The 25,871-nt window shown below is 39.2% G+C and overlaps 4 protein-coding genes across 6 annotated transcripts; all 4 read left to right on the forward strand.

The window, feature by feature from the left end:
* The first annotated feature begins 508 nt into the window (after nucleotides 1-508).
* LOC140538022 (uncharacterized) lies at nucleotides 509-3,489 on the forward strand. 2 transcript variants are annotated; one of them, XM_072660410.1, is made up of 3 exons: nucleotides 509-816; nucleotides 1,774-2,262; nucleotides 2,415-3,489. In XM_072660410.1, the coding sequence occupies exons 1-3, from the start codon at nucleotides 600-602 to the stop codon at nucleotides 2,825-2,827; spliced, it is 1,119 nt and encodes a 372-aa protein (XP_072516511.1). In that variant the 5' UTR covers nucleotides 509-599; the 3' UTR covers nucleotides 2,828-3,489. The 2 variants fall into 2 exon arrangements, with proteins under 2 accessions (XP_072516511.1, XP_072516512.1); XM_072660411.1 differs by lacking the exon at nucleotides 509-816 and adding an exon at nucleotides 823-970.
* A 678-nt stretch (nucleotides 3,490-4,167) lies between these two features.
* On the forward strand, nucleotides 4,168-12,401 carry vrk3 (VRK serine/threonine kinase 3). Its single transcript, XM_072660686.1, has 15 exons — nucleotides 4,168-4,626; nucleotides 5,124-5,240; nucleotides 5,318-5,425; nucleotides 6,495-6,596; nucleotides 7,183-7,323; nucleotides 7,531-7,577; nucleotides 7,674-7,740; nucleotides 8,041-8,122; nucleotides 8,225-8,327; nucleotides 8,433-8,525; nucleotides 8,623-8,755; nucleotides 9,684-9,804; nucleotides 11,017-11,075; nucleotides 11,828-11,963; nucleotides 12,074-12,401. The coding sequence occupies exons 1-15, from the start codon at nucleotides 4,419-4,421 to the stop codon at nucleotides 12,075-12,077; spliced, it is 1,521 nt and encodes a 506-aa protein (XP_072516787.1). The 5' UTR covers nucleotides 4,168-4,418; the 3' UTR covers nucleotides 12,078-12,401.
* Nucleotides 12,402-12,825: 424 nt separating this feature from the next.
* Nucleotides 12,826-17,614, forward strand: acd (ACD shelterin complex subunit and telomerase recruitment factor). Of its 2 annotated transcripts, XM_072660447.1 has the most exons (14): nucleotides 12,826-12,899; nucleotides 13,384-13,521; nucleotides 13,605-13,726; nucleotides 14,020-14,110; nucleotides 14,623-14,702; nucleotides 14,958-15,002; nucleotides 15,136-15,182; nucleotides 15,411-15,562; nucleotides 15,659-15,737; nucleotides 15,856-16,020; nucleotides 16,121-16,225; nucleotides 16,476-16,825; nucleotides 16,942-17,018; nucleotides 17,375-17,614. In XM_072660447.1, exons 2-14 carry the CDS (start codon nucleotides 13,411-13,413, stop codon nucleotides 17,505-17,507), a joined length of 1,557 nt encoding a protein of 518 aa, XP_072516548.1. In that variant the 5' UTR covers nucleotides 12,826-12,899; nucleotides 13,384-13,410; the 3' UTR covers nucleotides 17,508-17,614. The 2 variants fall into 2 exon arrangements, with proteins under 2 accessions (XP_072516548.1, XP_072516549.1); XM_072660448.1 differs by lacking the exon at nucleotides 12,826-12,899 and having other exon boundaries at nucleotides 13,072-13,521; nucleotides 16,476-16,819.
* Nucleotides 17,615-18,162: 548 nt separating this feature from the next.
* ogfod1 (2-oxoglutarate and iron-dependent oxygenase domain containing 1) lies at nucleotides 18,163-25,822 on the forward strand. The gene is made up of 13 exons (XM_072659908.1): nucleotides 18,163-18,338; nucleotides 18,519-18,664; nucleotides 18,817-18,863; nucleotides 19,004-19,104; nucleotides 19,213-19,329; nucleotides 21,073-21,164; nucleotides 21,349-21,477; nucleotides 21,579-21,692; nucleotides 22,322-22,401; nucleotides 23,562-23,815; nucleotides 23,939-24,055; nucleotides 24,975-25,033; nucleotides 25,617-25,822. The coding sequence occupies exons 1-13, from the start codon at nucleotides 18,182-18,184 to the stop codon at nucleotides 25,767-25,769; spliced, it is 1,566 nt and encodes a 521-aa protein (XP_072516009.1). The 5' UTR covers nucleotides 18,163-18,181; the 3' UTR covers nucleotides 25,770-25,822.
* The last annotated feature ends 49 nt before the right edge of the window (nucleotides 25,823-25,871 follow it).

Here is a 25,871-nt window from a genome sequence, read left to right on the forward strand (position 1 = left end):
ACCACTTAACTATTTACAATAGAGAACAAAGTGCCTATACTTGCATGCCCCTCAGTACCACTTCTCCACTTTAAAATAGGCCATCCTGCCTCCGTCTAGTAAAACATCATAGAATACATAACTATTAAATACCTTAAAATGTCCAGAAGTATACTAGATCTCTGAGAGGAATGGTGTTTTTTATAGGTTTTCTAAAGCTTTGTTTCCCATATCGAGGTAATAATAATTAATAATAATTGACAGAATTACAGTAACTTTATGAAACGTGATATAGTTAAGAAAGAGTATCAAACCTGTATTCAAACTTGCTTCATTACATTCCGCTGTGCCATACATCACCTTAAATACTGAAAACATAAATAAGGCAGCTAGTATTTTTCGTTTAACTGCAATAGATTTAACTTGACAGTGACCCTAATAGCTATAGTCTCTACGTCAGCACAGGCAAAGGACTCATTTCGGGCGGGAATGAAAGTTTAGCTCCACCCACCTCCCAGCGTTCATCGAGGCGCTATCGGAGTGGCGCGCCTGCTGTCCGCCGACCCTGAGGGGGCAGCAAAACGGTATAGTGAAGTGTTTAGAACAAAACCAACTCAGAAATGGCGGCTCGAAAACGGAGTATAGTGTGGTCGTTTTTCCAAGCTGAGGATGAAAAAAGAGTACTATGTCTTCTCTGTATGAAGACGGTTTTATATTTCGGTCACACGACGAACATGCTTCGCCATTTACGAGCGAAACACCCGAACGATTTCTCCGCTCTGGACAAGAGGAAATCAACAGCCGGAAAAGCAGCATCCAACAATGGCTGTGTAGAAGGTTTGGGTTGTTCAAGTTGCCTAGCAGGCCTGACGCCGTTGTTTACTCAAGGCATTTTTACAGTTGATAAAATAACGAAATCGATAATTTAATCGCTACCGTTTGCTAATTGGCTATTTATGCGTTATTGGTCTGCGTCTGCTCCGTGTCCCAAGTAGGTTATCAGCTGGCTAAGCTAATTCTTGGCGCCAACATTAGCATAACGCTATCAGGTTGACAAAAAAAAACAAAAAACAGGATGCTAACAAAACATGTAGCGCTAGCGGTTGAGTCTAGCAAGAAACGATTCAGATCTCACACAGCGTTAGTGATTCGATCAGCTAGCAGATGAACCGAATCGGATCTTTGGACAACCGAGTAGTGTGTTCGTTCTGCGTATGCTAGCTAACGGTCACGTCACTGGTTATCGTAAAAGGATTTTAACTAAAATACTTAAATGGGTCGTTATATGGTATCTTTTATAGCTTGCATAACATGCATAAGTATCATAACATACAGTGAAAGTTTCTGTTTTGACGCTAACTGTAGTTTTCTCTTTATTTTTACGGCAGTACAGTAGATGTAACGTTAAACTAACGCTGCACAATATATCGTTTAAGCATGATTATCGCAATGTGAACATGCGCATTGGTCACGCCGCAGGATGTGCAATGTCATTAAATTGTAAAAATCTTTTTTGTAGAAAAGGAAAAAACACTTTTTGTCCATAACAGATATATCATATGCTGAGTTTACCTTCCCAGTATTGTTTATTTTAATTCAATATTGGAGACAGAGTGCATTATTAATATCATGACATGTTGGATTATTGAACTCTGCTGTAAGTTTTGCAATGTCAGTAACCTAATATTATAAGCCCAATATTGTGCAGCCCTAGGTTGACACCCCCCCCCCCCCCTCTGAGTAGATTAACTCAAGTTGAATTTTTATGTTATTGCAACTTTCTTTTTTGTACAGTTACAGTAATGATGGATGAGCAACAAGTGGAGGTGCAGAATGAAGTGGGTGAAGTTGAGATGGATGGAGCCATAAGAGGAATCCTGTGTGCTGCTGCGGGAGAAGGAACAGCAGAGGCAGAAGCATCTGGATGTGAGGCAGAAAGTAAAGTTGCGCCAGAGGGCAGTCCTCTACCACTGACTCCCAATACTCGCAAGTGGAGTGCAGTGTGGGTACATTATCGAAAGGTGGATCAGGAGAAGAAAGCACTGTGTTTGCTCTGCATGGAGAAGATCCAGCACCAGAGTAGCACCAGCAACCTCATCCGGCACCTGCAAAATAAGCATCCTACTGAGTATGCACAGCTTGAGGAGCACCCCCAAAAACGCCCTGCAAAGCGTAAACCTGAGGATGGAGAATATTGCCCCCCAAGTCCTGCCAAAAGCCGCATAGTGTCAAGTCGTAATGTCCAGTCACCACTTAACAGTAGCTTCTCTGACAGATATTCAGGTATGGATCAGCTTTAATTGCAGCAATGTTTTGGCATGAGTTTCTTATTTAAAATTATTTTTTTCAGTCTGACAGGCATGTCCACTAGCCTTTGACTATATTTTACCTAAACATTAATGACTAATTCATGAATTGTTTGTTTTCCTTTTTAGGTGTGGATTGGTCAGATGGTCGGAAAATATTGGAGCGAGAGCGGGAGCTGACTGAAGCATTGAGGCGTGTGCAACAAGAGGAAGGCCGAAGTCTACAGCAGCAGAGGGAATTAATGCAGCAGATCCGAGAGTTGGAAGCTGAGAGGCGTGCACTTCAAAATCAAAAACGTGAACAGGAGGATGAGCACCATAGACTGAAGAGGGAAAAAGAGGAGCTTGAGAACACCAGATTGGAGCTCCAGAAGGAGAGAGAAGAGTTCCATAAGGAGAGGGAGGAGTTGTATAAGGCAAAGGAGGAGTTTCGGCGAGAGAGGGAGGAGCTGGAGAGACAGAGGCAGGAATTGGCTGCGGAGAAGGAAATTCATGGAGACAGACACATACAGGGCCAAGTCTCTGAGTTTTACAACTGTTGATTGGTGTACATAGTTCATGTATCTCCGTGGCAACTAAAGAAAGATTTCGTATTTTTATGGGGGGATGGGGAAATGACTTTAGTGATAGTAGCTGATAACATTTCATCTCTTTGCATTTTTTCTGAAAAAAAAAAACATGTTCAAATAAGATGTTGTGAGAGGGTGTTTGGGTTGTGGTTTTAACAAACTCATTGTAAATAATCTGTAAAACTCATTTCTCAATACAATGTTATCACACACCCTTGTCAAAGAGCAGTTCTTTCAGAAACCTCTGAAGCCCTCAGAAATACACCGTAAGCAAAAGGGTTTCTTATTTTGCTAGTGATGGAATACAAAAAAACCCAACTTAATAATTATTTATTAAGTTTATAATTTATTATTATTTTTTTAAATGTTAAGTATATTGAACAATCATTTGCTTTTGCTAAAGCATATTTAGTCTCATCTGTTTTAAAATGGTCCAAGGTTTCATTTCGTGTTGGCATGTTTTGTTTTGTTTTTTTCTCACGCTCCCCATTAAAAAAAAAATCCATGGTATTTTCAAGGCAAGTTCGTAGTGCAGCCTTTTCGAATAAATGTGTTTTGTTTTGGTTGTTTTCCTTTCTTGTCAAATCTGCAATGACTGCTTAATTTAAGCAAATAATTAAAAATTGCTAAAATAACAGTTGTGAAGCATGAGAAATACTGGGGTCAAATTGATTTATTACAAGTATGTCATCGCGCAAAACGTCTAAAAAGAATGGCATTTGGCAGGAGACTAACCTTTCATCCTGGATAACCAAAATTTTTAAATACCAAATTTTAATTATGCTTAAAGCAATTACAATTTCTGTGCTGGAAGAGTTTACGGTTTTGTTAATGTGTTTTGCCATGATGAGAGATGTTTGGCATTCGGCCTTTTAATATTTTCTGCTGATTTCTCGGTCAGGGATTAAGCATTCTTGGACCGAAGTGCATTCTGAAAGGCGTTATACTGTAAAGTTTCTTTTCAAGAAACGGGTCCATATTTTATTGCCAATATGCAGTAGTTTTCAGGCGTTGACAGGAAGCCAAACCTTTGGTTTTGTTTACTTACAGTCGTGTGACATTTGTGTAAGACAAGGCAACCATCGTTCTTCATAGACACATTTTACTGCTTGGTTAAATGCTCACCCTTACACTTTTGACTTGGCAGTCAAGTCCTCTTTGTAATACTTAACAACGTCGACCTCTCACTGCTGCCCATTTGGATTTCAAAGTGCGAGGATTCATAATTAGCAACGCACACAGAAATGAAGTCATCTAGCAAAAGCATTTTAAAAAGCGCATCATTATTGGCCCTCGCCAGCCGCCGTTGTGGGGGTCACGTGATGTGCAGAAGCAATATTTGGCCAGCTAGCTAGCTAGCTGTTTGGTAAACGTATTATTACTCGATTTTATTCCGTTTTTTGACCTCTTTTTTTACTTTTTAAGTTTTTAGGTTATCCTTTAGTCATCCAGAATCGAGCAGATCAGTACAGACGAGCAAACGCAAAGTAAATGATACAGCTAGTCAGCTAACTTTGTTTTTTCTTTCTGCCAGAGCACACTGCGCAATTTGATCAAGGCCAGCATGTCGTTACATTACTGCCCACAGTGTGGTTCAAAGTTGCAGCCTGGGTTTAAGTTCTGTCCATCGTGCGGGGAGAAACTCCCCAGTCTGGCTGATCAGTCTGAATCTACAGGCCCTGAGATCGCATTCAAGTCAGATTCACTTGCCAGCATAAACTGCTTGTCTCCTGGTCCACAGTCAGTCCTGTCAGGTGTTCTCAACAGTGAAGGTAAATCTAGATTCACAGATAAACAGTGCTTTATTCTGACTTGGCCTAGAAGTGAGGTATAAAGATTTTATATTTTACACAGTATAGTGTTTTAGAAGTTTATAATTGACCATTGTAAACGACGATTATGTGTGCAGACTAGTGAACGGTTGTCCTTTGCATCTTCTTGAGCAAGCATTGGTAGCAATGTTAAAAGTACTCTTTGTTGCAGACGGAAACACAGTTAACAGGTCTTGAATGGTCAGTGTCTGACAGTTTGGTGATTTTCCTGCTGAAACACATCTGGTTTCCCAAAAGCATTTTTACAAAGATCACCTTTACCGGAGTTTTCTCTACTTTAAGAATTATGTTTGTTTTAAAATGCTTTCTGAATACCCAGTCCTGTTAAGTCGGTGTGTTCAAGCACCTCCTATGAGTTCAGTAGTTTGTAGAAAACTACTTTGGCAGTTATGTTCCTGTCTAACTTTAAATTCTAAAATTCTAAAATTTCCATTAAGGTTCTGTTGCGGCTTCTGCCTGTTCAACGCTGATGCGCTCACCCATCCGGTCTGTACGACGTACAGCAACCAAGTTTGCATGTAGTCCAGCTACACCACCAAAAGAACACCACACAGGTGAATTGAGGACTTACACTCAACTGATTGTAATCAAAAAAACTTGCCTTCAACTATTTTTTTATTTTTATTTTAAGATCAAAAGGCTCTGACATCACCTCGGAAACGAAAAGCATCCTCCAAGGATCAGGAAGAGAGAGAATCAAAGAAAGTGTCCTCTTCCTCACCCCAGATGTCTTTATCAGGTTGGCAAATAAAACAGTTGTACTTTTTTCACGCTCAGTCAAACAATGCACATGTATGTTGTACCACTCAAAGGAAGAGCGGTAGCATTTAATGCTGAAAAATATGAACAGGTCTTTGCAAAATAAATGAAATCAGGAATTTCCCCCCAGAACCTTGCAAGTAAATATGAAAAAAATAAGTCAAGTCAAGTCAAGTCAAATTTATTTGTATAGCGCTTTTTACAACTGTTGTCGTCACAAAGCAGCTTTACATAATTAGTACTTAATAAAGAACAGAGACAGAGAAGAAAGAAGGAATAACATGAAGCGTCAAAGACCCCCGTGAGCAAGCCAACGGCGACAGTGGCAAGGAAAAACTCCCTCAGAGCTGGAGGAAGAAACCTTGGGAGGAACCAAGGCTCACAAGGGGGACCCATCCTCCTCTGGCCAGACTGTTTTAAACATTAATGATAAAAAAAAAAAGTGAAAAAGCAGTAGCCTGGATTCCAAATCCATCTTGCCCATAAGACTGTCTCCAATTAATGCACATGCAGGTTGCTTTCTGCATCTAACTCAGTAAATCCAAATCTAGATACACAGATACATTGTCTTCCTATAAAACTACACATTACAGTGGTGGCTACAGGGGCAGTGGTGGCTCAGCGTTTAGAGCGCCGGGTTATCGATAACAGGGTTGTGGGTTCGATTCCCGGGCTTGGCAAGCTGCCACTGTTGGGCCCTTGAGCAAGGCCCTTTACCCTCTCTGCTCCCCGGGCGCTGGAGTTGGCTGCCAACCGCTCTGGGTGTGTGTGTGTGTGTGTACTCACTGCCCCTAGCTCACTAGTGTGTGTGTGTGAGTGTGTGTTCACTACCACAGATGGGTTAAATGCGGAGGACCCATTTTGCTGTACAGTGCACACTGTACAGTGACAAATACGTGCACCTTTACCTTTACTTTTTTTTTTTACTGGATTACTTGGGAACCATCCATAGTTCAGCCTGCAACACTCTGATGACATTCAGTTAACTGATTGTGCAGTAGATGACCAAAGACAGTTTGTTCTTAGACAGTTATTTCCTCCTATGACAGACCAGCAGCGATTAGTGTCACCTCGGAAACGAAAGGCATCCCCTAAGCTGCAGGAGGAGGAAGAGCTGAAGACAGTGACACCAGTCCAGACGTCCCCCTCAGGTTGGCAATTAAATTAAGTACAATTGTTATTTGTTTAAAAAAACAAAAGCTAAATAATTGTTTGAATTTAAAGGTAATTACAAATGACTGTGCATGTCACTGTGTTTTACATGCACATAATCCTATAACTGCAGAACAATAGACTTTGACATTGAAGTATTTCAATAATCCAATAATGAGAGGTACAGTAATCACTCTCAATAAGTTATTTCTAAATATGCATACATCCTTATGTTGCTTAGAAATTGCTTTTATTGCCCATAATTGCCACAGCGCAGCATGTGACAATTTCTATACTAATTATTTTTATTAACATAGACACTTTTGATTAATACATCTACATTTTACAAATAGTGTCATTTGTCACCATTTCATAGTTGTGATGTTAAAAAAAGCTCACTTTATCATATTTTTTACTCCAAATACAGCTTTTCGGATCTAAGTAATAAGACTATGCTTTCTATGTAATAACCAATCATATTACTAATGTGCTTACTCACTGAATCCTAAGATTTGTTGCTGGTACTTGCTACCCCCAACCCCCCCCCCCCTTCCCCCTTCTAATAACATTTACTTGTGTTCTCAGCAAAAGGCAAAGCTAAGAGGGCCAAGCGATTGTGTGTTGTTGAGCCTGTGCAGGAAGAGATGGAGTTCTGTGACCAATCAGGCAAAAAATGGAGACTAGTGAAACTGTTGTTTCAAACAGAAGTGGAGCTGACCTATGGTGGTACAGTATTTATCTAATTATGAACAGCATTATGGTCTTTGCATGGCTTAGTAAAATCCTCCACCTAAAGAAGCAATACCAAAAGGAGTATGGGGAAATCCTGATTAAAATCTTACTGAAAAGAAACTGATTAAAATCTTACATTTAGATGTTGTATTGGACAAGTCAGTATGGTGTCACAACTTTAACTCTTGACCTTCTCTGTAGTCAGTGGGGGAGCCAGTTCTAAAGAATGGAAGCACATTTTGAGAATGGTGAGAACTGTCCCCAGTATGAGACGGTATGTAACATAATTTACTGAAAGGTGTGTGTTTGTTTTATGCTGACTGTGTGTGACTACTACTTTCTAGGGTGCTAAAGAAGGACAACTGTTCAGTGAACAAAATTTCCTTCAAAGAGCTGCCAAACCCGCTGCTGGTCAGTTTGCTACATGTTTTGAGAATATCAGTGGCTCATTTTACCTGATCTTTTTCTGAGGCAGAATCAGTGTAACTTTGTTTACAGTTTTGGGGGTCTGAAATTAACACAGGGTCAAAAATATATAGACACTCACTTGTTTTTTTTTTAATAAAGTGGTGCTGAAAGTTTTAATTTGCCAAATAATTTGTGACTACAACTGACTGCAAAGGGCTTGTTTGATAGTTTGACCGCACTCATTGGGAACATGTATATAAGTGAATGATGTGTGTGTGCGTGCTTGTGTGGTGTTCTCTCCAGTGGAGAAGTGGATGAAGAAACACAATATGGACTTTCTTGGAATTCCGTCATGTGTGGGCTTTGGTGTCCATGATACATACAGGTTTGTGTGTTTGTCAAATAAGTGAAACAGCATGTCTCTTTTTTTTATTTATTTTTTATTTATTTTTTTAACATTGCTAAATATGTGCCTTTTTATTGACAGATTTTTAATTTTTCCTGACATGGGCCAAACTTTGCAATCACTTATGGACAAAAAGATGGAATCTCTTCCTGAGAGGGCAGTCTTGCAGCTGGCACTGCGATTGGTGAGCTGTTTGTTCATTCTTGTGATTTCACTTCTTGCTCTGCCAAATAAGAATTTTTATAATTGTTTGTTTATTAAATTTAAGGAGAATGTATGTTTGTTTTAGTTGGATGCTTTGGAATTTGTACATGAGAATGAATATGCTCATGCAGACATCCATGCTGGCAACATCTATATCAACACAAACGGACACTCTCAGGTCAGTGCATCTTTTTTATGTGCAGTTAGTTGATGCTTAGTTGTTTTTCTTGTTAGCCATTTGTTCTGTTCCATTTCTTATACTGTGTGCCTCCTAGGTGTTCTTGTCAGGATTTGGCCATACATTCAGGTTCTGTCCTGGAGGCAAACATGTGGAGTACAGGGAGGGCAGCCGCACTCCCCACCAAGGAAACCTCAACTTTATCAGCTTGGATTCACATAAGGGGGCTGGTAAGCTGATCTGCCAAATTGTTCAGTCAGTCATCTCAGATTATTTAAACTGTACTTTGAAATAGCGTAACAATTGACGGCTAATCCAAATCCCAAATTCACTGTTAACCTATAAAGACTTTTTTTGCCCATACCGCCGCTACAAGGAGAGCAAAGGGCATTCTGACTGTTCAACAGTGAATTTAATGCTATATTTTAAACATAAATAGTTTCATTCTAAGTGATTACTTCATATATTGTCATTTTGTGGGGCAAAGCAAATCCAATAGTTGTTTATACATGATAAAATGTTTTTAAATGTTTAGTCTTTGTACACTTGAAAATGAAAGAAGCCATAAAAATCATGAGTACCAGTTATGCAAAATAAATAAATACCATCATATGAAACTGCCAAAAATCGTAAATACTGTGATATACATTGGTCATACCGTCCAGCCATACTGTTAAATACTTTCTTCACTGTGTGTGTTCATGTACTGTTCACTTAAAAACGTACTACTGCATATGTACGTCTCCATGGAACCATCCAGTCTGCAACATGAAAGAGAACTCAAACACTGAGCCAACTGAGCAACTTGAGTAGCTTACACCAGAGAAAAATGCTGTTCATTTAAAGATTCGTTCTATCATTATCAAGGTTCAGTTAAATGTTCAGTTAATTGTGATGGTGATTGGAGGTCATATCGCACAGCACTTTTCCCAAGTCGTGGGCAGTAGTGAAATATAATAAATACTATATTTAATGCATTCATATTTATTCATTTGATCTGTGTCATTGAGCAGACATTAATGATTTGTTTTAAAGGCAAAATGCACTTTTAAACAAAAAAAGGGGTCTGACCTTACACGCAACATTGCTCATACCCAAAGCCAATGTGCCTTGTTATGTAGGTGTGAGTTTATATTGATTAGTGCATGCACAATACAGGTCCTTCTCGACGTAGCGACCTGCAGTCCTTGGGTTACTGTCTGCTCTCCTGGATGACAGGCACTCTACCCTGGAGTGACTTCACTCAGTCTAGCTCTGCCATCTCTGCTGAGAAAGAGAGGTAACATACTTGCACATGTTTTTCTATTTAAGATACATTACAAAGATATAATCAGGTCCGTAAGTATTTGGACCATGACAGATGTAGTAGTTTGCCCTCTGAGCACAGATAATTTGAAAGGAAATCAAGATGTGGTTGAAATTGTCATCTTAAATGTACAAACTTATCTACAAAACTATTGTATTAACTGTTTAGAAATTACAGCCATTTTTAAATAGTCTCTCATTTTTCTACAGGCTCAAATGTAATTGGACAAACTAATATAATTCTAAATAAAATTAGCCATTTTTATACTTGGATACAAATCCTTTGCAGTCAATGTCTGCATGATGTCTGGAACCTATGGGTGTCACCAAATGTTTGGTTGCTCAGGCTTCAGCAAGACTGACATTTAAAACATTCCATTTCTTTGTTTTATTAAGATTTTGGGTTGCACTATCCTATCTGGTTTGAGTCATTTGACTAAATCTTTTGACTAACAAAGTATAGTTCTGTATGCTTCAGATTTTATCATGCTATTTCAGCATCAGCTGTCATATCAGTAAACACCAGTGATTAAATTAAACCATGTTTAATTGATAGCCAAACCATTTGTATTTCTTTAAATAATGAACCCTTCCTTTCCTTCTCCCTAGTCTAGTTAATATCTATTTCATTTGTCCAATGAATGTTGTTTGGGCAGTGGTGGCTCAGAGATTAGAGCACCGGACTGTTGATGATTGGGTTGTGGGTTCGATACCTTGGCTCAGCAAGCTGCCACTGTTGTGCCCTTGACCAAGGCCCTTCACCCTCCCTGCCGCAGCGATGACTGCCCACCGCCCTGTGCAAATCTCACTAATGTACATGTATGTGTTAAAGGCAGAGGCCAACACAAATAGTGAATATGATTGTTACCATTGGTTTGCATCTTGAATTCAGTGCATTATTTATTTTTAATAATGTACCGAGTTGTTGATTTGGCCACTTCTACATTTCAGCCTTATGATGATCTTATTCACTTGCATCGCCAACTCTTCAGGCTAAATATCAACCAAATGCTTCATCATAAAACTGCTTATGTCCATTATTTTTGAGCCTGTAAAAGGGATTGTAAAAATGGCTGTTTCCTAAACAGTTAAAACAATGTTTTAACCCCCTTTGACAAAATGTAATAATTGACATTTAGCATATGTTTTTGCTTTTGTTGGTAAGCAGTGCTCTTTGTCTGAACAGGTACATGACTGATAGTCTTGGACTAATGAGCTACTGTTTTAAAAAGAAGAGGGTTTCAGGTATGTATAAGTACTGTAATGTTGGTGTTAGCAATGGTGAAATGGCAAAGCCAATTTATTTGCTTTTGCTTTTTTTTTAATTGAGATGAATCAGAATATTAGCTTTTATTTGTTAAACACATTTAAATTTAAATGTTGAACATGGCTTTGGTGGCAGGCCACCCAGTGCAAATTTGAACACTGGGTAAATAACTAAAATGCATGTCTCTTGCAACAAGCCAGCAACCATTTGACACTGCCAAACCTTTGCATTGTTCTTCTGTGATACTTTCCCATAGCATCTTTCAGCAGGTTGTTTGTTTTGAGGTATCTCCCTTCACTCTTCTGTCTAGGAGGTGAAATTCATGCTCATTGGGACTGGTGATTGACCTAGCCAGTTTAAAACCTTCTGCATCTTTTCCCTGATAAAGTTCATTGTTGTGTTGGCATGCTGCATGCTCCATTAGCTTGAATTTCTCTGTATATTGGCAGAATGTTGCTATAGCCTTTTGAATTAATTCTGCTGCTACCATCATGAGTTATGTCATCAATAAATATTAGTGAGTCTGTTTTAAAAGCAGCCCAAGACATGACACCACTGTATTTGACAATTACCCAGTACAAGCTAAAATTCTGAGCATTAGTCTATCTAGTATTTGATTGCAATCCCAAATCTACAGTCCACAGTTTCTACAGCAAAAGCATTGACCTTGCCATGCTAATAGTTTCAGAGGGGACTGTACATATTAATTATGTTGTGCATGTGTCAATAGGTGGATTGCAAAGCTACTTGTCTCACGCAATGGGCCTGCACTATACTGAGAAGCCAGATTACACACTTCTAAAAGCTGGACTTAATGACGCTTTGCAAAAGATGGGTGGGACATTGGGAGAGCCACTGATTTGCAGGTAACATACACACACAAAACATCCTGTAGCTAGATAAAGATTGTATTGTTTCTGGTAATAGTATGTCTTCGATGATTGTGGAATTCTGATTGCAAGCATTTTTTCCACAGATAAAAGATAAAAGAAAAAAATGGAACAGCAGAATGACAGATGACACTTGCATCTGACAATTGCACATTGGATTTCCTTTCAGACTGTTTGCTTTTAAAGGGAACTCTACTCATGATTTTATTTTAATGGTGTGTTTCAAAGTGTTTACCACAATGATAGCATGGTTTGTCACAACTTTTATCACTGGGCTTGTTGTTATTGGCCTCACCTGGGAATGGAATTATGTTCTGAACATTTTGGGTAACAGTTTTAACAGTTTTTAAACAAATTCACAGTTGTTGGTAGTTATGTGTGTGTTCATTTGCAATTAAACAATGTTGATACAAATTTATTTTATTTTGTTCTATTTGTCTTGATGAATTTGCAATGCTAAATTGCCAATTGAGGTATGAGTGTACTCTTCAATGGAAGATGAGGCTCTGGACCAACCGCGACCCTAGTTAATCTACAGTTTAATCTTAGTTTGGGAAACCAGCCTCAATTATGAATATTCATATTCATAATTCACACCTGGCCCAGCTTTTAAAAATAATTCTGAAACATTTCCTGAGTGATATATATATATATATATATATATATATATATATATATAAATAATAATAATAAAAAACAATGCTTGCAGGGCCCGTAACGGCCTGGTGGGGGGCGCTCAAGATGCACGATTGCTCTGCCATCAGATGGAACTCTAAAGGCATTCACACAGGTTGCTGAACGGAGTGAAAACATGGGCGTACTGCTTGAGTGAGCCGCGAAAGTAGCGTTGGTTAGAAGGGAAGGGATCCATGTAGCGAAAACAAATGCTGACTTCAAGTGTGTGTCTAAAACGTAAGAAACGCTGCCTACGCTGCACCAGTCATGCCTGAATTCTGGTTTAGTTTTACTGGGCAAAAATGCTAGATAATCACAACAAGAGGAAAGGAAAAGGAAATTTCTACTACTACGACTTTTGTTCACGTGATTGTAGCCGGAAACAGCTCTGGGGAAATGTTTTGGTTAATTCTTTAGTGTTAAATGTGAGAAGTGAACAACGTTTTATCACTTCACAGCAGAGTTTACCCATCAGTTATTGCATCTCTGTTGGAGAAGGTGTGCTCGTTCACGTGTGGTAAAAAGGCTTCAGGACCTCATTCACTCTCATATCGTATTGAGTGTGTGTGGAACATAAGGGTACCAACTTAAAATTCCCTTTATTCACGGTTATAGGAATTGCATTTACATCCAGTCAAATTTTATAAAACATGTAAAACAAAATCTAACATCTAATATGTAACTGTTTTCATACATTTTTTTAATTAACTGGCCGTGCTAGGAGTTCGCTTTTCCTCTCAGCACCGTCATGCGCCGCTACCGGAGAGCTGAGGTCGAACTGAAGCCGTGGATCGAGCGGCTCGTTCAGGACTACGGTCAAAGTCATCGAGACGTCAGTGTGAGAGCACATGTTGTGGGGGTACGATTGAACTGCTGCTACCTAACACATTGACCCAACATACCTAGGCCAGATTCTGAAATTATTGTATCGTGTGAGTCTAGGTCAGCGATCTGACTGACTCCGTGCGGATGGACGAGAGCGATGCCTGCATGCTGTTCTTGTCCGACGGCGCTGTTTTTATCCCTGCAGTGCTTAGTGCAGCCGCCTGGGAACGAATACAGGAGTGAGTACACGTCCCACACACTTATTAAGTATGTGTTATGACATCAGTGACTAAACACCTGAGTACTGCCGCTAATATTAAGCCATCATCAGCCTGAACTAAAGACTGTGTATTCTAAATAGACGTTTCATCTTAAAGCGAGATGAGATGGTAAATCGGGATCTGCTTTTAAAACCATTACGTCTTCAACAGTGACATAGTGACAGCTTTTCAAACAAATGTCATTTGATTGAGTTTTTCAAACGAATGTTTCAAGAACATGACTTGAAAAAAAAATCTGTATTTTACGTCAGACTGGAAGAGAGGGAGGCCTTTTCTGGTCTGGAGAATACAACAGTGTCTGTGCGAAAATTCGAGCTGAACTTCCACATGGACAATGAACTGGTAGGACGCAAAGAGCTAAGGCTAGCATTTATAATGAACACCATATTCCATTAAATGAACATTAGTGCTGAAACGCTGTTTTAGTGGATTGGGAATAAGCCTAAGACTAGGTCTAGTCCTAAATTTAGTTTTAGGACTAGCCTAGCCTTAGTCCTGGACCTACTTTATCTTTGGCAAATCTCCATTCAGATTTCTGTGTAGTCTAAGACTAAGCATAATCCCTGTCTAGGAAACTGGCTCAACAGTATTTTATAATAGAACATACACGTTTAGTTTCCTGGACAGGAATTAAGTCTAGTCCAGGAATATGTTCATTGGAGAATCTCCATTCAGAATGCTGTGTAGTCCAGGACTAGGCTTAATCTTTGTCTGGGAAACCAATTTATGATGTCATATATATGTGATTTTAATTATTTTAACTGGCACTAAAGTTAGAAGGTAATTTAGGTATGGATTATGTTTATTAACATATGACCTTTTTGAGATTTTGTTTTAATTGACTGTGGTTTCAGACATCATGTCAGTTTTACCTGACTGTCAATCAGATCATCAGTGTTGGTAGAGTCACAAAGCATTTCCATCCCCCTAGCTGGTAAGACATTGCTAATATATAGTAAAACATATTAAAGTCTAAATATTTGCAAGCATTAGGTATTTGTAGTTTTTTTTGAGTTTGCTGTATTTTATTTCTTAGTTTACTTTATGCTGCTGTTCAATGTAGCTCTGTGGTTCCAGGGTAACTATTTAATTCCTTAAATAACTTTTAGCTGTGATGAGAGGAACAACAATTAAACATTGTGTGACTTGGGTTGACTTCACTTGAAATACCTGCCTCTGTCTCTTTCAGCACAACACTGCCATCTGTTAAGCAACAAATCCTAAAAGCATGGCGGTAGGTGTATGTGATCTGTATGTGTTGTACTTGTGTGGGTGTGAATATCCTTCAGAATAGACTTGTGAGCTAAAAATGTGTTTGGTGGGCAGCAGCGGGTGATGTTGGCCATAATTTCCAATTTTCACCTCAGATCCCTAATGAAGGAATGCTCTGTCAACTCCATGAACTCACAGACAGGTTGGAAATCGCACTCTCACACGTTTATATACACACACTTCTCTCACCCATTAAACATACTTGTTTAAGCAGATAGACACTTAGATAGAAAAAAGTATCTATAAGTTTGATCGTTTTGTTAGCAAACAGTGTTTTGATTTGTTTATACAGAAGCAAACTACTTAAAATGATAATACATTTATGAAAGTGATCTGAAAAAAAAATGTCTCATTCTTTACGGTGATCCAGGATTCCCTCTTTCCTGCCTAATGGGAGCGTGGCACAATGACCTCATAATGGATATGCTGAATGATGCAATGGAGAAAATAACCACACCCACTGGGTGTCAAGAAGGTGTGGCTACACCTACTCACTGGCACAGAGAGAGACTTCGCCATAGGGTAAGGTGGTCTCCATAGCTACCAAGTGGCACCAGCTGTCAGCAGACAGTCCAAACAAATCTGTGTGTACAAGTTATTTTTCTTTTTTTTTTCCAGGGTGAAGAGTGTTTCAGTGCTCCTATGTCTCATCTCCTCATCCCAGAGGAGCAGAGGGAGCTGTTGACAGCTGATTGTGGTACTGTCTGCCATCTAATTAATTGCTCCTTATTATTAAAATCCTTTGGGAATTTTACCAGACGTGTGCATGAGACTCACAATGAATGTGTTTTTCCCTTAAATGTTCCTGAGCCCAGGTGCATCTAGTAGGAGTGAAACTCTGAGTGGCTTGGTGCCTTTCCATGTAAATGTCACTGTGAACCAGCCAGTCTGTGAACAGGACCAAGCAAGAGGCTCGCCTCCCCCAGCTTTTGATAGGCTGGTAGATTTGGAACAGCCCACTCTGAACCACCTGAGACCAGGTACGAAAGCCAAGCAGTGATGTGGAAATGCTGAGGAGAGTAAATACTGCTCAAGGGAGCTTATTGTGCTGTTATTGTATTTTCCCTATTGGTTTCTCAGAGGTGTGGTGTGGCAGAGGAGAAGAAAGTGGGGAGCGAATAAACCCATGGGATATGTTCTGTCCTGCTCCAGACCTGCTAGGAACCCCATCCTCCTCCCCAGAGAGTATTTTTTTTTTTTTTTACTTATGCCATTCAACACACACTTCTACACAATTATACAAACAGGCTGTAGTGAGATTAATGATACAATACTAATATAATGTTCACATTTTGATTGTGTGCATACATAGTTATATGTAGATGAATGTATCAATACATTTATTAAGTCTGTTTTTGAACTTTTTTTAACATTTAACTTTTTTTTTTATAAATGTTTCTGGCACTAATATTTAGTTTGTTCTTGTTACATCCAGACAGTATAGAGCCCCACTCACAGAAGGACAGTCAGTCCGTGCTAACCATAGCCCCTCAGGTGCCCATGGCAACAAGCACCCAGACCCAGTCCTCCAATATAAGCACAGAACAGATGTCAGACGGTAGCATTATGCCCTATCAGAGACCACACCCATCTCTGCACAGCTCCACCTACTCAAGTGAAAAGACCACCACTGAACAAACTCAGAAAGAACAGGAGAAGCAGCAAGTTCTGAGTCCACTAACATGGGTTACTAAGAATACAGCCCTGTCCACCCAAGACTACTCCCCAACAGACCCTACCTCTATAAAGACCCTACCAGAGTGCCCACCTGCCAAAAAGGTACGGGTAGGTCTACATGTATACTCAAGTACTACATGATCTTAGAGGCACACCTTACCTAATCTGCTTTGAGCTGACTTAATGTTGCCTGTGCTTTGTTCTTGTCCTCTGTACACTCTCAGGTGCATTCAGATGGAAGTGGTTTTTCCTACACATATGAAACTAGTCCACAAGTTGTCTCAGCTTTCAGCCAGTTTAAGTAAGTCAGTACATCATAAGACAGGTCTGGTTTAATTTGCATTTTTAAAAGATGATGCTGTTTCTGTAAATGTGGAGAATGAAGGAATTTCCTTAATTGGAGATTATTTTGCTACATGTGAAAAGCCAGTTTTTACACTGTTGCATTGAATGTGCTTTGGGCCAGTTAGATAGATCAGAGCATCAGTAAAAATTCTGATCCTGTTTTATGTGTGTTTTCTGTGAATGTAATCTATTAGTTTAACTGAACTCATTTGTTTTAATTCTTTTTGGGTTCTGTAATAGAGATGTATGTTTTAATTTTGGGAGTAGGCTAACTGTGTGTCTGTTTGTGTGCCTGTGTATGCGTTTGTTTAGAGTCCCAGAGCAGCTGGTGCAGTGGGCGGTGACTTACCTTGGGACCCCACAGCAGATGCTCGTTGCCAGCAGGAAACCTGAGCTGAGAGAGGTGCCGGTGTTGCCACAAGGATCAAAAGATTATAAACTGTGATAGCTAAACATGGGTGTTTTACATGTTGAAATTGTGTATTCTGTATCTAAAATAGATTGACGTGATTAATTGAAAATCATTTTAATTGTATTGCTGTTGGAATAAAATGCACCTCATTGTAGCAAGTGCCTTTGTGTGGCTTACTAATTCAGTGGCTCTAACTGGAGTCACTGGCATATCTAACAAACTATAATTTATCTCAGATTAATTTGGGTTATTTGTGTCTTAATTCTAGTCTGGATCTTAAGTGTTTATTTTAGGGCCCTTAGTAAGAGAGTGAATTTTATTTTTTGGAATATATTTTGTAAGTCTTGGTTCCTGTCAGTTTTCTACCTTTTTGGGGTGTTTCTAGCCAAAGGTGATCTAAAAAATGGTGAAGGAGGAAGGGGTAGTTGTCATATTATTATTAATAATGTTTCTATTATAAGTATTCGTATTATTATTATTATCTTTAAAATTAAATATTTATTGGTCGTCATGGTAGGGGCTTTTATCAGTAAGAGTAAAGATACGTAAAACATGCAAACTTTTAATAACTTGTGTTTGGTCGATAAAAACGCAGAGAAATACGAATACGTTTATAAACGATAAGGGTGTGAAAAATACACACTACAAGAAACGTTTTCAGTACGTCATCAATCTGCGACATTGTCGCTTCTATTTTAGTTGCTAGCATGTCTGCTAAAAGGCAGTCAAATGATAAAACAGCGAGGAAATGTAGTAAAAAGGATAAGCGTGGTGAAAGTGCCATTATCAACCCCGACCTCGAGGATACTGTTGTCCGGTGTGGAATGAGAGATGCGTGGAAAAAGAAGACCAGTTATTCACATGGTCAGTGTGTTGCCATGTGTGGTTCTGTTGACTGGGGTAGTGTTCGTTAACGTTAGCTACATTTTTTCCGAGCCTTTCGGTAACCGTGTAGAGTCCTGCAGTTTAAATGATAGAGCCTAATGTACTATATTTGATTGAGGCTTAGAACTGTGACCCTGTTCTCTTTCTCCCTCTGTATAGGCAGCATAGAGCTGGACTGTGAACCGTTCCCTCACTGTAAGATCAGTAACTTTGTTCATAACGAGAGGTTTGCGCAAGGTCTGCAGGACGAGCTACTAAAGCTAAATTACAACAGCAAGTCCAACGACCTGTACAAGTTCATGCAGGTACCTACTGACTTTTCCACCGTTTTCCCCCCACAGTGACAGTGAGAGATCTTTAAAAAGGGTTAGGAAATATATGAGCACTTAAAAAAACAAAATCTTTTTTTTTTGTAACTCTGCCCAGAAGAAATAATTTTGAAATGTACTTTTTACAGTCTGATGACCTGAAGAAAAGAAAAGAACATCACATTTCTGAGATGAGGCATGTTAATCACAATGGTGATAAGTCAACAAGTGCTTTTACAGTTTAATTGTGTCATGTATTTGTCTTAATTAGTGAAATAACAGTGTATACATATTTGTGTGTGTGTGTGTGTGTGTGTGTATGTATGTATGTTTTAGGTCTCTTATTTTTGACCAGTTCCGCTCATGGCTGACTGAGGTTTTAGGAGTGGATTTGGAGCCCACAGTTGACATATCCTGTGCTAAGTATGAACAAACAGGTAATCTCATCAGTGACCATTGGAAAGCTGCATGGTCATGAGTGATGAAAATGTGTGCAACTGGTTTTGTTTTCTGGTCTTCACCTTTCTGTTTACCTTTTTTCACAGATGTGTTGCTATGTCATGATGATGAACTCGAAGGGCGGAGGGTTGCATTTATCCTTTACCTGTTACCTCCATGGGACATTAGGGATGGAGGAATGCTTGACTTGTACAGCACTGATGGTGTGTGTTTGTGAATTTTCTTAGATGAAACTTTTAGACAACAGTAGAGAAGAATGGCACAACTTGACACATTTAGTTTTTTGATCAATTTTATAAATGTGAGCAAGATGATTTAAATAATGATGGGGTTAGTTGTAACAGAGTAAGGGGCTAGTTGTAACAGTCACTTGAAAGTCTGGTAAGTCACAGCAAACACAATTAATTCAGTATAAATTGTTGCTGTTTAAAGCTTTAAAGCCTAAATAAATAGACAATATCTGCATTAACAGTATATGTTCTTATTGAAAAGATGTGTATAAAAAGTGGCAAATGTATTTTTCATTGCACAGTGGATCAGCATGATAAAATTGAAGTTGAATTGGTTAGTCAGCAGTACATTTCTCATGAATATGTGCATACATATCTATAAAACAAATGTAAAACGTATCTGTTTTAAGTTTATATGGTGAGTGTGGACATTTCTTATTATTTAGGGAGGTTTATCTGTGTTAAAATGAACACCATCATGTGGAAGCTGTGCTTCATCCTGGGTAGCTCTCACTGTAGGAGTTAGATTTTACACTGTGTTAGATTATGTTCTGTTCTTTTTTTTGTGATGAACAGCTTGACTACAACTGAGCTTGAATAGAAAAGAGATGGTAGTTCTAAACCTGTTTTGTGGCACCTGTACTTCATGCCTGATTTTGAGGATACTGGGTGCCTTGAAGATTTTTTGGAATATAATGAAAGAGGTGTGGAAGAAGACAAGCTATGTACGTAGTCTGTGTGTGTGTGTGTGTGTGTGTGTGTGTGTGTGTGTGTGTGTGTGTGTGTGTGTGTGTGTGTGTGTGTTTATAAGCTTGTAAAAGAAATAAATTGATCTCTTCGGATAGAGGTTAAAAAAAATAATAATAAAGTAAAAGCACAATCAATTCCAATGCAAAGGAACTTAACTGATTGAGAAAAATCCCCAGGACTCTGAGATTTGTAAACTGTACTTTGAATGGAAATGTGTAGGTAAAACGTATTTTGTACATAATACATTAGTACAAATCCCCCAATGTAATACTAAGTTAGAGTTACCCATGTGTTTGTTTCCACTTTTGGAAAATGGTGGGAAAGTAAGTAGACACCTGCAGGAATTTGGACAAGTCGTTGAACTTCCTGTTAACATGAAGCTGAAGTAGCTCGTCTTGGAGACCTTTCTCGAAACTCAAACACTAGCTTGAGAAATCTCTAATGGACCTGACCCCAATCAACACGTCATGTAAATAGCTTGTTGTCATCTTCCCCTCCTCTGTCATTCCATTAAGGATGACCGTATTCCCAAGGTTGGTAAAAGGTGGAATTGAATCTGGTGTTTTAGAGCAGGAAAACATAACAGCGGGAATCATCAGTTCCAGTTCCGGAACTGATGTTCACACCCGACTCTCAAAAAAAAGAACTAGGGTCATAGTTGAGTACCGCAGTGGTTTTATGACTTTGTAATTGAGGAGTCATCAGTTGGAGGGCTTATGTCCAGCATAGGCCTTGTTCATATCCAGATATTTTTGTCTGTATTGTCGCCGTTCGTCCACATTGGCCACCCGGTCATTGAGAACAGAGTGTTTTGAAAGTGCTATTGTCGTATGGGGGACATTTCCTGCTCAAACATGCCTAATATACCTGGTAATTAACCAATACGTTGAGTCAGAAAATCACTAAATTGTGCTGTCTGATGATCCCTCTTTTAAGTGTTTGTTAACTGTTTGTTTTGGTGTTTAGAGCATTATCAGCCCGTGAGTGTAGTAAAGTCTCTGCTGCCCTGTTGGAACACACTGGTGTTTTTTGAGGTGTCTCCTGTCTCCTTCCATCAGGTAGTTTTAAAGTTAAGCATTTCACATACAGACCATTCTCAGATTCTTTGTTCATTCATTATTTATGCAGGCTTGAATCTCACTGAACTGTAAATGTGTCCCTGTGGTGTGCGAGTGCACAGCTTTGCAGCTTTGTTTGCAGGACTGCTGATCAGTTCAACAGAAATGTATCCTTTTCGTTCAGGTGTCAGAGGTCCTTGCTGAAGGAAAGTGTCGTTTGTCCCTCAGTGGTTGGTTTCACGGACCCTCTCTGCAGAGACCTCCACGTTGCATAGAGCCCCCGACTCCTCGTCACACACATATCCCAAGAGATGTAAGCAAGGCTGCATGTGTTAAGGGTGTGTCAAATAATGTGGCAAGCCAAACACTGTGCCAAATGATTGTGTGGTTCTGAGAAACTGTGTGTCTGTTAAGGAGAAAGTCTTATTTGAGTGGGTAAACGAGACCTACATGGACCCCTTGTATCAGGCACAAGTGCAACAGGAATTTGAGGACAGTTCCGAAATCCGCCTGCCAAACTTTCTACAGGTAATTTGGTGTTGCATGTAATGATGCACAATAAGAAATAAGACTAGAAGAAGCATGGTGTCTTTGTTTGGTTGAGATCCAGTTATTTTCACTGCCACACCTGAAGGGACAAATATTTCACCCCTTGCTCACTAGACTCTGCTAGGAAAGCTCATGGATAATGTATAAAGAGGAGGCACTCCTCTATGTGTATTTCACTCACATGTGCAGGCACACTAGAGGCATGTTGAGTGTACGACCTAAATAATTAAGTACTGCTTTATTTTTAATTTTGCAAATGTATGATTCAGCCTGCAGATTTCTTTTCCAGTGAGTGCTAAGACTATTTGGAATACACATAAAAACTTGCATTGTCCAGTGTTAGTGAGTTTTGATGTAGGAGTAATGTGTATGTGTAAGGGTGTAAATTGTTCTCAAACCATGCAGCGACAGTATGTAAATATACATTAATACATAAACATGTACTTATTTAGAAAGACCAATAAATAGTCTTAGTCTTATATGACCAGATCATCATCTTTTAATGTCAGCTCCCTTAATGTGTGTGTTTGCTTGTATTTTGAATTTGACAGCTAGATTGAAACCTGACAAGTGATCAATTGATTGTGTTTGTTTCCTTTTTTAATTAGGAAGAGAAATTTAAACAAGTTAGTGAGGCCTTACGATTGGCTGAAGTTCAGTGGGAGAAGAGAGGCCCACCCAATAAAAGGTGAAAGGGTAAATCTTTACTTGCCTTCATGTGTTTGTAGGTGTAGTGACTGCTGTCACGGATTTGTAAGGCATGTTTTTATTACAGCAAAATATTTATTCTTATTGTATTCTTATGTCACTTTGAATGACTAGATGTTGTTTTCCCTCCCCTTTCTTTAGTTATAGCCATAATTGTTCTTAAATGTCAGGTACATTTATTAAAAAAGAAAAAAAAAGAATGCCCCCCCCTTTTTTTTTTTGCTATTGGTTTATAATGGGCTGAGAGCAGTAATGTGCTATATATTGCTTTCTCGCAGCCTTACAATTGGCTGCATTCAATTTGGAACACTCATCGTCCGAATGACAGGCTGCCTCTTCATTAAGAATGATGCACTGAGGGTCCTGGGTTGAGAGAGTGAATACACCCCATTAATAACCTACATGTTGCTTTGAGAATCTGGTCTTGCAGTATCCCCGCCCTGAATATTCAGGTGGCTTCCCTGCTCTAACACACCTGATCTACTGATTGATGTGAGTGTGTTGGAGCATAGTTCTGTTGCTCATCTGCATATTGCAAAACTACTTGGATGTATTGAATGTCTGACATTCTTAAAAAGGGGGTTGCGGGAGGGGTGTTGTGGGTGTTTATGAATAGCATATAAATGAATTTGTGAATGGTTTGTATCAGTGTTTGAGTATGATTCAGTATAGGTTTGGCTCATTTATTAAACCAAATCCAACCAGTTTAATAAATATGTTCACCTGTCATTGAGTAATGGTAGGCTCCAGGCAGAGTAGTTGAAGGTGGGATTATAAAAGGGCTCATTTGAGCTCAGCCAATGTGGGTCAGTAAGGGATGTACTGTGATGTACCACAGTTTTATGCTGTAATTTATTATGAATCACAAATGAAACTGTTATGGGGAACAAATGTTGGACTGGAATACATTTTGTCAATTATACACTTTTACATCTGCAGACACTTGTTTGTGTCATTATGATACACTCTATTTTAGTTTGTGTAGGTATATAATATGCATTACAAAGAATAAAAGGACATTTATATACTATTTGTATCTAAAACATAAAAGTAAAGATTTTGATTTGCGTTTGTGGTGCAAAGTACAAAATAGAAGTACTTAAGAACCTAAACTTAGCACATCTGTGTGTGTGCACGCAGGTGCTATGCCCGTGCAGAGGTGCAGAGCATGCCAGCATGTCTAAAAGAGTGCTGGGAGCTTTTTTCTTCTGAGCCGTTCTTCCTCCTGCTCTCCAACCTGACGGGCCTCTCTCTGCACTACCTGGCAGTGGAAGATGAGGAGAGCGAGAGAGACAGTCAGGATGGAGAGAGTGATGTAGAGAAAGAAGAGGAATATGGAAATAACCCAGAAGGGCAAGGACCTAGTACTTCATCAACTGAGAGAAAAAACAAAGGTGACTTTTTCCTTTTTCTACGTAGCTGGTTTTTATTTTTTTATTTTATTTTACTTTTGATATTGAATGGATTTGTGTGTTGCCTGTTGAGTTTGAGCTGGATTGTGCATTTGTGCGTTTCAGGCCCCCCAGTGTGTGTTGGTGAGTTGCGTCGCTGGGGACATGGTGATTACACACTTTTGCATGATTCTGTAAAAATGGAGTTTGCACTGGACTTGCTGCTTCATCTGGGCTGCAGAGGTAACACTCATTCACACAGTGCAATGCAGTACATAACATTGTAGACCTTATTTGCATGTTGAATACTTTTGTAATATCAGTGTTATTTGTATCAGACCAGTATTGCAATAATTAACAAACATTATACACTCACCAAGCAATATATTTGTATTCGTATATTCTTATACTGGATAAGACCTCCTTACCAAACCCGCCTCAATTCTTGAACCCATTGTGGTCTGCTGATGAATCCCATCCGCCTCAAGGTTGGATGTGTTTTGCATTCTGAGGCCCCGTTCACACCTGGTATTAATGTGTCTCCTGTGAACGCTTGTGATCAAATTTCTCACATAATTTCCACTAAAGGAGGGGCACATTAATGCAGTGTGCTTTTGTTTTGACCCCAAAATGGCTAGCGATTTTAATTTAGTAGTTTACTGATTAGTTAGTTATTGTAGCATGTTCAGCAAACTCAGGCGAATTGTGAGCGTTGTGATATTGTGGCTATTACGGGGTTTCGGTTTGGTTTTTTTTTTCCGGCTGGGGCATTGATGAGGTTGATGCAGGCGGTGCTTTACTGTTGGGACACATCGAGATGCTTTCAATGCGTTCATACTACAAGCATAATGTGGTCATGTGCATGTCTGACCACCGCCGAATGTGGTTTAAATGATGAATGTGTCTTGAGGACACATTGTATCCTGTTCACACCTGTAATTAGTGCTGTCCACTTATGATTGGATCTTCCAGGAAGCATGTTACTGCCAGGTGTGAACGTGGCCTCCGATGCTTTTCTGCTCACCACAATTGTTCAGAGTGGTTATCTGAGTTACTGTAGCCTTATGATGAATTGTGCAATTATTTCAAGTCCTAATAAATTGCTTAGTAAATGTCATTTGCCTTATTGTACTGTGTTGTGGTCCCCCCCCCCCACCCTTAGGTTGGAAGGCAGAGTTTGGGGGGTACACTTCCTATATTGCACGCAATGAAGATGAAGAGGTCAGTGTTGGTATCACAGAATAATTATTATTACACTGTATGATAAATTTGATATGTATGCTGGTGGTCAAAAATAATTGCTCAGATGTTCCTGCCACACACTTATGTTTAACAGCAGTTTTAAATTTGAATTGATTTATTTACTTCACAAAAAGGCTATATGCCATCAAAGCAGTATAAGATGCCACGCAGCTCATTAAATGATTGAGTGGGTTGAGGCGTGTGGAAGTTCAGATAATGGACAACAATCACCAGATAGCATTAAAAACTTGGACTGTTTTAGGAAATGTGTGGAGGAGAAAAGGTCCAGCCACTATAGGAGGTTTGTTGACATGAGTGAAGGATGTGTGGTACACTTTTAAGAAACATTGCCAGATATGACAGAGCTGTGTGAGGTACTGATCAAGGCCAGTGGAGGACCTACATTTCTTCGTCATTTGATTTCTCTTTTTTAAAGACATTTCAGCAATGCATTTTGATGTTCTACAGGTTAACATCAGAATGGAGTGATCTAGAATATACAAAAACAATGCATCAAATGATCAGACATTTTGTATACATATGTGCATTGTGTGGTTTGCAGCTCCTGACTGTGTATCCAGAGGATAACTCGCTGGCTCTTGTCTACAGAGACAAAGAAACACTTAAATTCATCAAACACATCAATATCAGCAGCACTGTCCAGCGCCCTGACGACAGAGTGTTCTACGACTTCTCCTTCACCTATTATGAATGAACTGTCTGGGTGTCAAATGTCATAAAAAATTAAAAAGTGGTTTCTCCTTTTGAGTCATGGGTCCTCTCAGTGCTTTATTCTTCATGTCCTTACAGATATTTT

This window comes from Salminus brasiliensis, chromosome 17 (genome assembly GCF_030463535.1).
Source record: "Salminus brasiliensis chromosome 17, fSalBra1.hap2, whole genome shotgun sequence".
In the NCBI taxonomy this organism is placed as follows: Eukaryota; Metazoa; Chordata; class Actinopteri; order Characiformes; family Bryconidae; genus Salminus; species Salminus brasiliensis.